This window comes from Ursus maritimus, unplaced genomic scaffold, assembly GCF_017311325.1.
Source record: "Ursus maritimus isolate PB19 unplaced genomic scaffold, ASM1731132v1 scaffold_24, whole genome shotgun sequence".
NCBI lineage: Eukaryota > Metazoa > Chordata > Mammalia > Carnivora > Ursidae > Ursus > Ursus maritimus.
The window spans coordinates 1448451-1462441 of record NW_024424897.1 but is presented as its reverse complement, the minus strand read 5'-3'; the positions used below and the strand labels follow the sequence as shown (position 1 = coordinate 1462441).

At 67.6% G+C, this 13991-nt stretch overlaps 1 protein-coding gene across 2 annotated transcripts in view; it reads left to right on the top strand.

Moving 5' to 3' along the window:
• Positions 1-13991, top strand: part of LOC103665990 (BAH and coiled-coil domain-containing protein 1) — a 62758-nt gene that overhangs the window by 43327 nt on the left and 5440 nt on the right. The window contains exons 9-20 of one of the 2 annotated variants that reach the window (XM_040640031.1): positions 2149-2479; positions 3027-3854; positions 7535-7734; positions 7858-7994; positions 8338-8466; positions 10517-10634; positions 11385-11671; positions 12431-12609; positions 12700-13001; positions 13407-13514; positions 13604-13766; positions 13846-13960. In XM_040640031.1, coding sequence (XP_040495965.1) covers positions 2149-2479; positions 3027-3854; positions 7535-7734; positions 7858-7994; positions 8338-8466; positions 10517-10634; positions 11385-11671; positions 12431-12609; positions 12700-13001; positions 13407-13514; positions 13604-13766; positions 13846-13960 — 2897 coding nt within the window. Of the gene's footprint in view, positions 1-2148; positions 2480-2906; positions 3855-7534; positions 7735-7857; positions 7995-8337; positions 8467-10516; positions 10635-11384; positions 11672-12430; positions 12610-12699; positions 13002-13406; positions 13515-13603; positions 13767-13845; positions 13961-13991 lie in introns of both variants that reach the window. The other variant, XM_040640030.1, reaches the window with a different exon arrangement.

Genomic DNA, 13991 nt, shown 5'->3' with positions numbered 1-13991 from the left:
AGCCATGAAGAACTTACTCAAGTACAGCAACCAAGCCCTGGTCGTCAGCCAGAAGGCGCCCTTCGTGGGTCTGGGCGGCCTCAAGGCCAGCTGTGCCCAGCAGGATATGAAGTTCCCAGCCTCCAAGGGCCCAGCCCAGGCCCCCAGCGAGGCAGAGAGGCCCGACTGTGCCCGAAGCCGGGAGCACGACACCCCGCATAGTGACGCGGAAGTGAGGCAGCCGCCCGTGGGCATCGCCGTGGCCCTGTCCCGGCAGAAGGACACGGTGAGCCGGCCGGAGACGGCCTACAGCGCCAATGCCGGGCGGCACGGACGGGCAGCCCCAGCCTTCAAAGGTAGGCCCCTTGGCAGGGAGGGAGGCGGGGAGTGTGGCTGACCTGCCCTCATGGGCCCGTCTGAAGCTTCCCAGGGATGGGCCCTGGGCGCTCCTGCCGTCCCCTCCCCACGTCAGCAGTCCCGTCCCTCCAAGGGCTGACCAGCCTGCCCCATCCCTCGAAGCCGCCAGTTCCCCACACCTGCCTTCAGCAGAACCCCTGAGGCCAAGGCAGGAGACCCTCCCTCGGTTCGTTGGCCCCCATGGCTCGAAGCGGGGTCCCTGCTTGCTTCAGCCGCTGGCTCCCCTGCCACCCCGACCCTCCACCCTTCTACCATCTCCTCCCCGTGCAGCAGGCGGTGCGCCCCGCTCTGTGCACACACTGGACCTGGAGGCCGAGGAGGAAAGGGTGCGCCTGTCTGAGGACCGCCTGGGGCTGGCCGGCCGGGAGCTGCGGCTGCAGTAAGAGCGGGGGCTTTGGCCACCGGGGCGGGAGCCAGGCCACAGCCCTGGGTATAGTGGCCTGACGCCGGCTGGGTAGCGCACTCCCCCCGCCCCCGGGCTTTGCTGGGGCTTCTGCCCGTGTCGTGTCGGGGGGAGCTCTGGGGACTTCCCTCCGCTGTCAGGGCCACAGCTGGGACGGGGGCCCCCAGTACCGAGGCCCACCTGATCCTGGGGTGTCCCCGTGACCCTCCAAGGCTGATGTCGACAGGATGGGGTGGAAGAGCTGGGTGGGTGGCTGGCGGTTGTCCTTAGCCACCCTCACCCCTGTCACCCACAGGGACAACAAGGACCGCCTAGAGTTCTCCCGGGTCCACCCGGCAGGCGGCTGCCCTGGAGACCTGGCCCCTCATCTCATGATCGCCAGCGGCTCCTCCCTGCAGAGCGGCCAGCTGGGCGGGGACCCGGCCTCCCACCCGCACCCTGCCCACCCCCCCTGGCTGCCCCGCACCCGCAGCCCCTCCCTGTGGATGGGGGGACATTCCTACGGTCAGTGCTCCGAGGGCAGTCGGGGGGCAGCCGGCGGGCATGGGGCAGGGCACGTGTCCTGGCCGGGCTTGATGGGCAGGGCTGGCCTGGAGCTGACCAGCCCAAGAGCACGGGGCCTGGCCGGCCTGGGCTCCCCGCTCCACGCTGCCTTACTGCTGTGCTTGTGTCCCCAGGCCTTGGGCACCCCGCCCTGCACCAGAACTTGCCCCCAGGCTTCACCACCTCCGTGCCCGGCTCCATGCCCTCCGTCTTCCCCCTCTCCCAGGACAGCCCCGCACAGCTAGTCATTCTGCCCTCAGAGCCCACACCCCACACCGCCCCCCACGCGCTTGGTAAGAGGCTGTGGTACGTGGGGTGTGGGAAGTGGGTCTGAGGAAGGGAGCAGCCCGCGGTGGGTGGGGCAGCGAGGCAGGCCCCCGGCCGCTGCCCAGGAAGCAGGGGAGAGGTAGACGGGTCACTCAAGTGTCTGGGGCGCAGCCCGCGTCCCGTTTCGCTGGGTCTGATGGCTCCTCTGGCCCTCCCCGCAGCTGACGTCATGGACCAGGCCTCCCTGTGGCCCCCCATGTATGGGGGCCGGGGCCCCGCCTCCCACGTGCAGCACCCAGGCCAGCTCCCCGTGTACCCCCGGTCGCAGCTCTTGCGGCAGCAAGAGCTCTACGCCCTGCAGCAGAAGCAGCAGCAGCAGCGGGCAGCCCCCATCCAGGTACCTGCCCCAGCCCCCACCCCCACCCCACCCCCGTGGCACCCAGCGCACTGCTCCTCCCGACCCTCATGCTCCAGCCGGGCCTGGCCCTGGAATCCCCGCCCGCGGGACGATGCCCTGAGCCTCTCCCTCACCCTGACAGCGGAAGCCCGAGGACCATCACCCGGAGCTGGAGGAGCCCGCCCAGGAGAAGACCCTGAAGTCCACCCACAAGCCAGTTGCCTTAACCCCCACAGCCAAGGGCACCCCTTCACTGGCCACCGTAGGCCCTGCCAAGCTGTCACCTTGCTGCCACTCGCCTACCCCGAAGCCCCCCACCGGCTGCCCCACAACGCCACCACGCCCCAGCGCCCCGTGCACTTTATCCGTCTGCCCCTCGGGCAGCCCCGGGCCAGGCTCCAAGCTGCCCAGCTCCGAGGACAAGAGTGGGGAGGCCCGGCGGTCTGGCGCCGACCTTAGCACGTTGGAACCAGGTGAGAGTGGGCCGCACTGGGCTGACCTTGGCCCGCCCCCTTCCACTCTGAGGCCTTTTCCCACTTCTGGGTGTGCAGAGCTGAAGTGAGCGGGCCGCCTCGTTGGGCACCTGCAGGGGTGCCCTCACCTACCCAGGCAGGGCCCAGGGCACTGTTGCTTGTCCTCTGTTCTTTCTCTCCTTTCCCGTCCACAATCCTTCCATGGGGGAAGCACTCAGGGCCCCCGCCATCTCCTCCCCACTTCCTGGCAGACAGGACAGGACGAGGGTTGGGCTCACTGCCCAGCAGTGGCGGCCACCAATGACAAAGTGCCTGGCCTGCCGGGGACGGTGGCAGGAGCTGGGCCCAGCCCGGAGTTTGGGTCTCGGCCCCCCGTCGTGTAACGTGCTCCCCGTTCCTGTCTCACCTGCTCCGAAGGCAAAGGCAGAGGGCCGGGGACCCTCCCTCCCAGGTGTGAGTCTGGGATCTGAGGCCACCCTCCCCCATCTAGAAGAGGTTCACCCGTACCCACAGCTGCCCCCTCCTGACAAAACCTGCTCTTTCGCAGACCTGCCTCCTGGATACGCCTGTCCTATGGCCAGCTCGGGCTTCTCCCTGTCCCGCAGCGTGCACTCTCCTGACCTCTCGGACCCCAAAACTATGCAAACTGCAGCCCCCAGGGTCCAGCCTGAGCCAGCGAGGACGTTCCCGCCCGGGGAGCTGCCCCCCCGAAGCCCCCAGAGCCCACAGGAGCCGGGGTTGCCCTCAGGGGCCAGGGAGGCCACCCAGGACCTTGCCGCCACCCCCTACCCTGCCGAGCGGGGACCCCTGGGGAAGGCAGCAGACCCCAGCCCACTGGAGGGGCTTCGAGAACTGCGATGTGGGGCCCTCCTCGAGGGAGGAGGCCCCAAGGCCATTGGCCAGGCTCATTCTACTCAGGGAGGGGCTGCAGAGGAGGGGGCCTCGGTGGACGGGTGTGGGGAGGTGGGGCCAGGGCCCTCATCAGGGGCCGGCCCCCAGGCCCCGCAGCAGCAGAGGAGTCTGGGCGTCCTCAATGAGGCCGGGCCAGGCAAGCAGCAGGCCCCGGAGGAAGCAGAGTCGGAGGAGGGGGCTGAGGCTCAGGAGGACAAGCCGGAGGAGGAAGAGGGCCAGGGGCCAACTTTCAAGAACAGCCGCCTGCCCGGAGCACTCCTGGGCCTGGACGCCCTGGTGGCAGCCACCATCGACCTGGGGGACCTGCCAGGCATCGGCCCGCCGGACCCGCAGCTGGCCGCTGCCCCGGGACCCCCACGCACAGGCCCTTTGCCCTGTAGCTCAGGGACTCACGGCATTGCCCTGCTCAGTGAGCTGGCCGACCTGGAGATCCAGCAGCAGAGGAGGGGGCCAGCTTTGCCAGGTGAGTACTGCCCCACCCTCCGGGAGCCCTCTGGGGCCCAGGGTCAGCTGGCCAGACCGTGGGCTTCGGCGCCGTAGTCCCACAGTGCGGCCCCCACAGCTGCCCTTCCACCCCCGGCCCTGGTGGCTGGGGGCAGGGCGCTTGGCTTCAGAGGAGTGGCCTCTAGGGCAGCACCTCCCGTTGTCGTGATGCTCACAGCGCCCTGCAGGGGCGTCGCAGGTGTCCTACAAGCAGGCGTCCTACAAGCAGGTGTCCTACAAGGGTGCGCAGGCCGACGGGGGGTGAGGCGGCTACCTGGGAAAGCAGGAAGGGTTGTGCTCCCCTCTGTCGGCATGCAGCCCTGACCTCCTCCCACCCAGGCCCAGGGGAGGTAGCTTGAGGCTGAGACAGTCCCCAGGCCTCGGACCCACATGTCCCCCGCAGTTTCACCAGGCTGGGGGCTGGGGGGCTGGTGCTTCCTGCCCCAGGGCTGACCTGCCGGTTGAGATGCTCCTGGGCTCCCCGCACCTGGAAAAGCCCCGGGCGCAGGCATGGACCTAGAGCCACCCCACGGTGAGCGCTGGCCCGGAACCCATGGGGACCCCAGGCAGGCTGGAAACCCCCCTCCAAGCCCAAACAGTAACCCCAGAGGGAGCACCCCAGCCAGGCGCTGTGCTCGTGATATTTATAGAAAGCGCCCAACAAAGTCTCTCGGCTCACTCGCTTGGTTCCCTGATGCGTAAAGCTCGCTGCCGCCCATCACCGGCGCCTTTTACGCTGTTCCGAGGTAATGTCCTCGTGGAGTTATTCCCCGGAGGCCTCCGTGTCACTCTCCTATCCGCCTAGACGGGCCCGGCACTGTGCTGAGGGCAGTGTGCTGGGGAGCCCCTGCACGTGGGCGCCCAGCTGGACCCCGAGGAGGGCCTCGCTTAGGGCTGGGGGCTGTAGGGTGAGGCGGGGGCCCCCGGGTAGGGCCGGTGCTGCCCGGAGCCACCCTGTGAGTGTGGCTGGTTCAGAGCCTGCCGAGCGGATGCCGGGCGCTGCGTGTGGCCGCCCAGTCTGTGCATGTGAGTGCCTGTTGGACCGGTGCCCATTCATTGAATGAACGCTCACGTGTAGACCACGTGTGTCCCAGTGTGGGCGCTGCAGCTGCGGCCCAGGCCAGGCGCCCCAGTCACCAGGGTGTGTGGACCAAGCAAGATGCCATGGCCAGGTCTCCACTCTGCCCTCCCCTCCTGGAGCCCCCAACCCCCACCCTCCCCTCCTAGAGCCCCCAGCCCCCACCCTCCCCTCCTGGAGCCCCCAGACCCCCACCCGCATTTCCTGGAACCCCCAGGTCCCCACCCTCCCCTTCTGCTGCTCCCAGGCCCCAGCCACCCCTCTGTCCCAGTTAATTGGCTGGTCTGCACACTCTCTTGGATCCAGAAATGTTCCCTATAAGCTCAGGACCACCTTGCTTGAAATGAATTAGGAGATCAGCCGTGTTCTCAGATGAGCAGGAAGATTCACAGAGGGCGAAAGTGGGCAAGTCTGTCCCAGGAAGCAGGGCCCAAGGGACAGCAGAGCCTCCCGCCCCCTCCTCCCCAGAAGGGACCCCATGAACTCCCGCTAGGCCAGGCATGGCGTTCGGTGAAAGACCCCAGGGGGCCCCTGGGCAGTGGGGGTGAGGACCAGGTTGGCAGCTGGGCTGTGGTGGGGCAGGGGCTCAAACCCCAAGCCATTGGCTCATGGGCACCTCACTAGTGGGGTGTTCAGAACCCCTCCAGCCCCACCCAGCAGGCCTCAGCAGCAGGACCCTTGGCCTGGCCCCCAGACCTCCATACCAGATGCAGGGACTTGAGCCCCAGGCCGAGCCTAGGGGCAGAAAAGGGGGTTGCTAGTCAGATCCTGTGTCTGTCTGGCGGTGGATGGTGAGGCCTGCACACAGGGCCCGGCCCTGAGGCACCCAGAACATCCCGCTCCTGGAGGAGCCACCCAAGCCTCCCAGGCACCCTGGAGTTTGGGAAGTCCAGGCCCCATCCCTCCCGGAGTGTGGATGCCCCTTTCTTCCCGAGTGAGCCTGAAACCAGCTGATGGGCTGAGCCGAGATCCCACCCTGCCCCTAGTTCCCACTTTAGCTAGTCTGCTGACCTCCATGCCCCTCCCCCACTGGCTGACCCTCACCCCTGCCCTGCCGGCCCCGCCTGTCTGACGGGACTGTGGCGGGAAGCCTGAGCCCCCAACCTCGCGTGTGTCTGCAGAGCCACAGCTGGTCTGGGTAGCCCGGCCCAGACCTTCCCAGGGACAGGAGCTGGAGACACCCTCCAGGCACCAGGTGGGGCTGTCACCATCTCTCCACAGCCCCCGGACTAGAGAACCACACAGTGTGTCGTTTGAAGCCGCAAAGAGCCCCCTAGCCCGTCTCCCCACGCCCACCGCCCCCCCCTCCCAGGCTCACCCGTGGGACTGTGGTCTCCGCAGGCCTAGTCTGAGGAGGGGGGTCGGGGTTGGCGGGGCAGAGACGCTTCTTGGCCGCCACAGTGATTCCACTAGATAGGACACCGTGTAGAACTTCTAGCTGGAATAGGGCTTCGGAATAACCCTGCCCTGGCTGCTGGGGGGAGGGGAGCGCCCTCAGGCCCCCTCCAGCTCCCACGCCCGGGGCGTCTCTGACATGGCAGCCCGCTGCGCTGAGGGCCTCCCGCTGCAGCTCAGACCTGGCGTCCAGAGGTTTGCGCTCACGGCACCTACCTTGCTTCTCTGTTCCGTTGCTGAGGCTCACCCTCCCTGCGGCTCCGTGGCCACGGCCGTGGCTGTGGCTGTGGCCGTGGCCAGGCATTTCCCCCTGGCACACAGCGAATCTCTCACAGGCCATGCTTAAAGCGGGGTGTTCTCCCCGCCCTTCATGCGTCCTTACGTGCACTCCTCTGTTTACATGGGTGTGACTCGTGGCGTCTTACTGTCTCTGATTGGCTGTAATCTGCCACTCGTCACTGTTTAATTTGATGGTGGCCCTCAGCTGGCCCATGTGGGCACCGACATGTCCCCGTCACTGTCTGACACGTCCTGTGTTCCTGGCTCACCCCCCCCCGAACCAGCCATCTCCCCGAGGAGCCCGGTTCCTTTCCTGGGAGGGTGGTATTAGGAGCCAAGTCAGGGTGTTGGGGTGCTCGTTGCCACTGGGGTGCTGCTGCTCCCGGGCCTCTCAGAGGCCAGCGCTGTATGATCTGAAAGTCACAGCTGCCACCTGACAGCTTCCGTCCAGGCTGGCCCTGGCTGGCTGCCCTTCCCTGGCCATGGCTCCTTGTGGGCCCAGTGTGTCCCTGTGTGTCTGACCCCCGTCTCTGCCACCACCAGCTCAGCTCTGACCCTACGTGGGCATTTGGCCTGCAGCATAACAAGCCACATCCCTTAGCACCTAAGTGGTTTGGGGGCTTCCCAGAGGTCTGTGCCGTCCCAACTGGCCTGGCCCCCCGTAGCCAAGAGAGATGTCCCCCCATCTCCCCGGAGCTGAGGCAGGGAGCTAGGTGCCTGCCCCTGTGCCCATCTGGCGGTTCCCAGCCACCTCATCCTGGTCCTTGGTCCTTGGTCCTCATGTTTTGGGGAGCTGGGCAGCCTGGAGGGTCTGGGCCACACTGAGATGCGGGCCGACATCAAGAGCCTCTCTGAGGGGCAGCATGTGCCCGACACCCACAACACACCGACCCTCGTGTCCCCTGCAGAGGAAGAGGACGTGCTGGCGTTCGACCTGCGGCGCCTGGCCACGCTGGCCTCAGCCTGGTCCCTGGTGGAGGCTGCTGGCCCGGACAGTCCCTCCTCCTGCGCCCAGCCCCCAGCTGCCGACCCCTGCAGGGCTCCCACGCTCACCCCCCGCATGCAGATTCTACAACGCAAGGACACCTGGATCCCCAAGACCAAGCCTGTGAGTGGGGGACCCTGGTTGCCCCGGCACTCTAACCCCTAGGGACCTCGAAGCCCGCATGCTGGCCGCCCCTGCCGTGGGGCCCCGGCCGGGCTCACGGGCTCCTGTGACCCCGCCCACCAGGTTTGCCCACTGAAGGCCGCCATCGACCGGCTGGACACGCAGGAGGTGGAGATGCGCGTGCGGCTGGCGGAGCTGCAGCGACGCTACAAGGAGAAGCAGCGGGAGCTGGCGCGCCTGCAGCGCAGGCATGACCACGAGTACGGCCGGGCCGGCGGCAGGGTGGGCGGTGCTCCCGCCAGGGCCGGGGAAGGCGCCCGTGGTTCAGGCGCCGGGGCAGGCGGTACGGCCTCTGCCTCCAGGTCAGGAAGCCCCCGTGGGTGCCAAGCTGGGCTGGAGGTTGGGGTCCGGGGCCCGGGGTCTGGGGTGGCCCCGGACGCAGGGGGAGGAAGGATGAGGTGTTCGCCCAAGCAGAGAAACCAGCCCGCGCATGAGGGCCGAGCTCCCCAGGCGCAGCCCTCCGAGAGCCCAGTGCCCTCTGCTGGACCCCGCCGGGGGGTCAGGGTGGGCGCCGGCCTCTGACCGCACCTCTGCGGCCTCCAGGAGAGAGGAGAGCTCACGCAGCCCCGCACGGCGAGGGCCCGGCCGGCCGAGGAAGCGCAAGTACTCCAGCCTGCTGCCCCCTCTGCGTCCTGGGGGCCAGCTTCCCAGGAGCGACGGCAAGAAAGTCAAGTAAGTCCTGGGTGCGTGGCCGCCACGACGGGCCTGGGGCTGGCGTGGGCCCAGGGTGCCCTCGAGGCCCCTCTCTGCGCCCCCGCCCCCCGGCGCCCCCCTCACCGCTCTCTCGAAGACCCCGCACGTCCCTCCCAGAGCTCTAGTCACGGCGAGCGTCCAGGGGACAGAGCCCACTGCAGGCGTCCTGCCCAGATGCTCGAGGCTCGCTCTTTCCTCAGAAGCCACTGCGGGCCGGGGGCATGGCTACACCAGGTCCGCACACCTGGCCGTGGAATCGGCCCTCCCAACAGCCACTTTATCCGCACCGTCTGACACCGCCGGTCACGCTGTGGCGTGGCCCACGCTCCCGGCGCCGTGTGATTATCCATTACCGCCCGGCGCCCTCACTGGCACGCTCCCGGCTGGCGTAATTGTCCTTCTCGGCTACAAATTGCCTCTCCCGGCAGAGCCATTTGCATAAATCCAATGAGCTCCTGCAAACGCTATTGGCGAGCGCGTGTGCTCACTGCATCAATCCTGATGATTTGGTAATAATAGTTAAATCGGCACTAAATGGTTTCTTCAATTAAGACAGAGGCAAAAAATTAATCTCAGGGCTTTATGTCACAAAACATTAGCCAATGCAGAAAAGGTTACAGGGAGGGGGAGTTCGCCCCTCCTGTGGGTGGTGACTGGGAGAGGCCTCCCCCCCAGCCGCCCCTCCCCCCGCCCAGGTGCCACCCAGCAGGGGACCCCAGGGTTCCCCTTTGTAAACCAGCCAAGGCCATCGGGGCTGCTGGCCAAGGCGGAGCCCACTGAGGCCAGGGTCTGGCCGGTGGCCTGTCAGGGAGTCCTGGTGAGGCCGCCCCACGCTTCCCCGGGCCCATGTGGCACAGAGCCCCCAGCCCTGGAAGCCTCGTCCTGGTCCTTCCACTGCGGCCACTTTCTCTGCTGACCCACGAAGCCGGACCCTGGCTAGTGGGTAGCCGCCTCAGGACAAGGAAGGGCACGGAGTCCAGGACCTCCCTTCCCAAGGATCGGGGCTCCCGCCTGAATCTTGGACTTCTACCCTCGCTCCATCCCCTTGCGAGGCCTTGCCCTGCAGTGTTTGCCGGCAGTGGGAACCCGGCAGGAAGTGGAAGTTTGGGGGATGGGGGCGGCATCACTGCATAGCCAGCTTCCTGCCTGGCCCCCTCTCTTGGCCCCCCAAAGCCAGGACCCTCAGCCTCTAACTGTGACTCATTTCCATTAACCCTGTGTGAGTGGGGGACAGGGCAGGTGACAGGCCCAGCCCCCAGCCCCACAAGCAGCCAAGCTCTCGGCCCCCTAACTGTGGGGCACGGGGACACTGAGACTTGGTGTCAGCAGCGTCCTAGACCTCATCTGGGACATGGTCCTTGGAGTGCGGGTTCCCCTCCCTCCAGACCTGGAATTAAGGACAGGGGTGTGAGCCCAGCAGTTGGGGGTCCCTGGAGGCCGGGAGGCAGAGCCTGGACCTGAGTTTCTCTGGCCACTGTGCCCCGTCCTCTTCCTGGCAGCAGCAGAGCTGGAGGGAGGGGACCCCACTCTCAGGAGCCTCTCTAGCACACTCTCTGTTCCTAACTCTGGGGCAGCTGGCCTTGCACTCACTGAGGGCCAGCCTGGGACCCGAGTGGCCCCACCCCAGCCTTGCGGAGAGCCACAGTAGTTACCGTCCCCGTTCTCCAGGTGTGAAGACTGAGGCCACAGCTCAGTCACGTAGTGGTCCAGCTGGCCACATAGCCCTGGCTCCTGAGCTTTGGGCTGCCCCTCCCTGGTCAGCGAGCAGAGGCCCTGGCTGGGAAGCAGGTGCCGAGCGCAGGGTAGGGGTGCTCAGCACAGGCTCGACCCCCTGGGCCATCCAGCAGCCATGTGTGTTCTCTGAGGAGCCTGGCACAGGAACACAGCCTTGTCCAGGAAAGCAGCAGAGCCCACACGAGGGGGGCAGGGTCCCTTGGCTGCCACCACAGAGGCCCTCGGGGGGACGGGGCCCAGGTGCTGAGGTCTGTTTGCATCTGGCCCGTGCCCACCTGCGCCCCTATGCCCCCAGGACGGTGCGGTCCAGCCTGACCCTGCTGTGTGCTGAGCTGCGGGGTGGCGACGAGCCCGTGAAGAAGCGGAACCGACTGGAGACCGGCATCTATGTGGGCCTGCAGCCAGCCTCCGCGGTGAGCACCACAGCAGCCTCGCCCTGGGCTCGGGGGCTCAGGGTGTCGGGCAGGCAGCAGCAGGCCACACACCTGCCCCGGGCCAGCCCCCAGCTGGGATCCCCCTGCCCAGATGAGGAAACCAAGGCCCGGTGAGCTCCGGGTAGCTCGCGGCAGAGGGAGGCCCCCAAGCCCGCAGGTGTGGCTGGGGCTGGGACGCACCCCCACCCCAGCATACTCCAGCAGGGAGAAAAAGAACGCGTGGTATTCTGGGTTCCAGAAAGGCTCTTCAGTAGTGGGGGCCCGTGCTGTGGGCGGTGCCGGCTGCACCCCCTTGCATAGTGGTGGCCTCCCTCGGGGCAAGCTTTCTCACCGCCAGTGGACCCTGCCTCCGAGCGCGGGGCACATCCTGCCCCAGCCTCCCACTGCAGGGTCCTGGGAGGGACAGGTGAGAGGCGGGGCTGGGCGTGTTGTCACTTCACCGGTCCCTCCCAGAACAGACCCCTGGGCCCGTGCTCTCCCTCCCCCGAGCCTGAGTCAGGTGGGCAGTCTGGGGGTGCTGTGGAGTGGGGGAGGGGACAGGCACAAGGGTAGGTGCCAAGGGGCAAGCCCCGTGTCGCAGGGCCAGGAGCCCCCTTGGCCCCTTCAGAGGACAGGACCCGAGGAAGTGCCACTGTGAGCCGACATTGGCAGAGGGCAGGCTGACGGCGGCAGGGCCGTGGCTGGGGGTGGGGGCCCTGACGAGGGCAGCTCCTTCCTGCCCGTTCACAGGACAAGGTTCGGTGCAAGAAGAGCAGTGGACAGGGCGAGCTGGCATCCGCCATGGCCCACCAGGTGGCCCAGCTGAAGCCAAAGGTCAAGAGCAAGGGGCTGCCTGCTGGCCTCGGCCCCTTCAGGCGCAAGGAGGCCGCCCCAGGGGGGCGCATCCGGAAGAAGCTGTCCCGAGCCAAGAGCACCAAGGTGCCTGGGGCAGCCCGGCACGAGGACAGTGGCGGCGGCAGGGAGACCCCCAAGTTCCCGGCCCAGGCAGCGGTGGCCACGGCACAGGAGGCAGGCAAGTCGTTGGTGTGACCGCCACAGCCTGGACCTCAGCCGTGGTTCCTCGGGGTCTGGGGAGAAGGCGATGGGCTGAGCCAGGTCAGGGCTCCTGGAGGGTGCTGGCCCCACTGCGGCTGCTGGGGAAGGAGCCCCTGTCCCGAGGCTGAGCCCAGTGGCTCTCTGTGGGGCCACGCGGAAGGAGGAGGCCCCTGGACACATCCTGGAAAGGGGGCTAAAAATAGCCCTTCTGCCCGCTGGGGGCTGCTTTCCTGCAGCGTCTGGCGGCCTGACCTGAAAGGTTATCTGGCCCCCAGCAAACCCGCACGTCCAGAAACAGGCGCCTGGGAAAATAGATGCTTCCTCCCCACCAGGCTTTGCCCATCCCCACCAAGTTTTCGCCTGAGAAAGAACAAAGGGAGGGGAAGAGGAAGCAGGAAGCAGGAGGGCAGTAAGGGGAAGGGGCTGCCCTGGGGAGGGGGATCCCCAGGCCTGCAAGGTGGGCGCCCTGCTGCCCGGGGTGTAAGAAAAGAAAACAGAGGCAGGGAGAGGAAGGTCAGAGAGGGCTCCTTCCCCTCCCCATCCTGTAGCAAACCTCGTCACCTGGATGCCTGGCCCGGGTGCCTGCCCCCTAAAGTAGCCCCAAGGGCGACCGTGACAGGGCCCCCCTCACAGCCCCCCAACATCGCTACATGCGCACTGACGATCGGCACCCCGGCCCCTCCCCAACGTGGTGCTGCTCCAACCCCCAGTCATCTGGACCCTCTGCGTCCCCCAGGCAGTGGCTATGACAGTGAGAACTGCGAGAGGTTCTTGGGGACAGAGGCACCCCCCAAGGAGCCCGGGCTGGCGCTGCACACTGGGGCCAGCGTGGCCGTGCTGGGGCCCTCACCCTCTTCCGTGGTCAAGATGGAGGCCAACCAGAAGGCCAAGAAGAAGAAGGAGAGGCAGGGCTTGCTAGGTAACCAGAGGCAAGGGTGGGCCAGAGGTCAGCCTGGTGGTGAGGGTCCCAGCATTGGGGACCCCTGTGACAGCCGCCTTCCCCCCACAGGGGCCTGCCGCCTGTCCAGCCCAGAGAGCGAGGTCAAGGTCAAGAGGCGCACAGTGAAGGCCAAGGTGGGCACCAAGCTGGAGCGGGCCCCAGGGCGCAGGCCCCCGGGCGCACCAGGCAAAAAGAAAGCCAAGGGCAAGGCCAAAGGCAGCCTGCGAGCAGACCCGGGGGCCACCCCCAGCAGGGACACCCTCTTCAGCCCCGCCCGGGCCTTCACCTGCCGTGAGGAGGGCAGCAAGCTGGCCAGCGAGCGTCTCAAAAGAGCCACACGCAAGAGCACCGTCCTCCAGCCGGGACTGCGGGTGAGGCCCAGCGGGCGACGCGGGCTCCTGGGCACCCAGCAGGGCTGGGCTCGGCGGGTGGGCACAGATGCCCAAGGAGCCCTCACCCCACTCTCCCTCCCTGCTCACTACGGCCTGCCGCGGGGCAGTGCACACCACACCCCTGCACTCACACTCGGGGTCGGCGAGCACCACACGCTGCGCTCACGCTCGGGCTCACACTCGGGGTCACACTCAGGGTCACACTCGGGGTCAGCCGGCACTACACGCTGGGCTCACACTCGGGGTCACACTCAGGGTCGGCGTGCACCACACGCTGGGCTCACACTCGGGCTCACACTCGGGGTCAGCCGGCAACACACGCTGGGCTGGCTGTGAGCCGGGAGGCTGGTGCCACCCTCACCTCGGTCCCCCACCCCCCAACAGCGGAAGAACGGGGCGCTGTCCATCGCCCTGTCGCCACGCAACGCCAAGGCCATCCTGGGGAAGGGCAGGAAGGTGGGCAAGGTGAAAAGCAAGGCCGTCGGGAAGCAGGTAGCGTCCCCACCCCCCGGGGGCCCTGCCAGGGTGCAGACCTCTCCCACCCCCACCTCCGGAGGGAGTTGACCCCTCTGGCCCCCCAGGGCAAGGGCCGGGCCGTGAGTCGGCTGCTGGAGAGCTTTGCTGTGGAGGACGATTTTGCATTTGACGACAACGGCAGCTTTGAGGAGGAAGAGGAGGAGGAAGCGGAGGAGGAGCCGGCCGCGGCCAGCGGTCCTCTGAGCGCTGAGCAGAGCACCGCGCTGGGTGAGTGGCCCTGGGCGCCCGGGAGGTAGCGGCGGCGGCGGGCAGGGGCGGGGCAAGCGCTGACACCCTGTGCCCTCAGCGCGCTCGTGCACCATCCACAAGGAGGACCTGCAGGACGGGCTGCCCGTGCTCATCCCCAAGGAGGACAGTCTGCTGTACGCGGGCAGCGTCAGGACCCTGCAGCCCCCCGACATGTGAGGCCGGGCGTGGGCGGGGGGGGGGGGG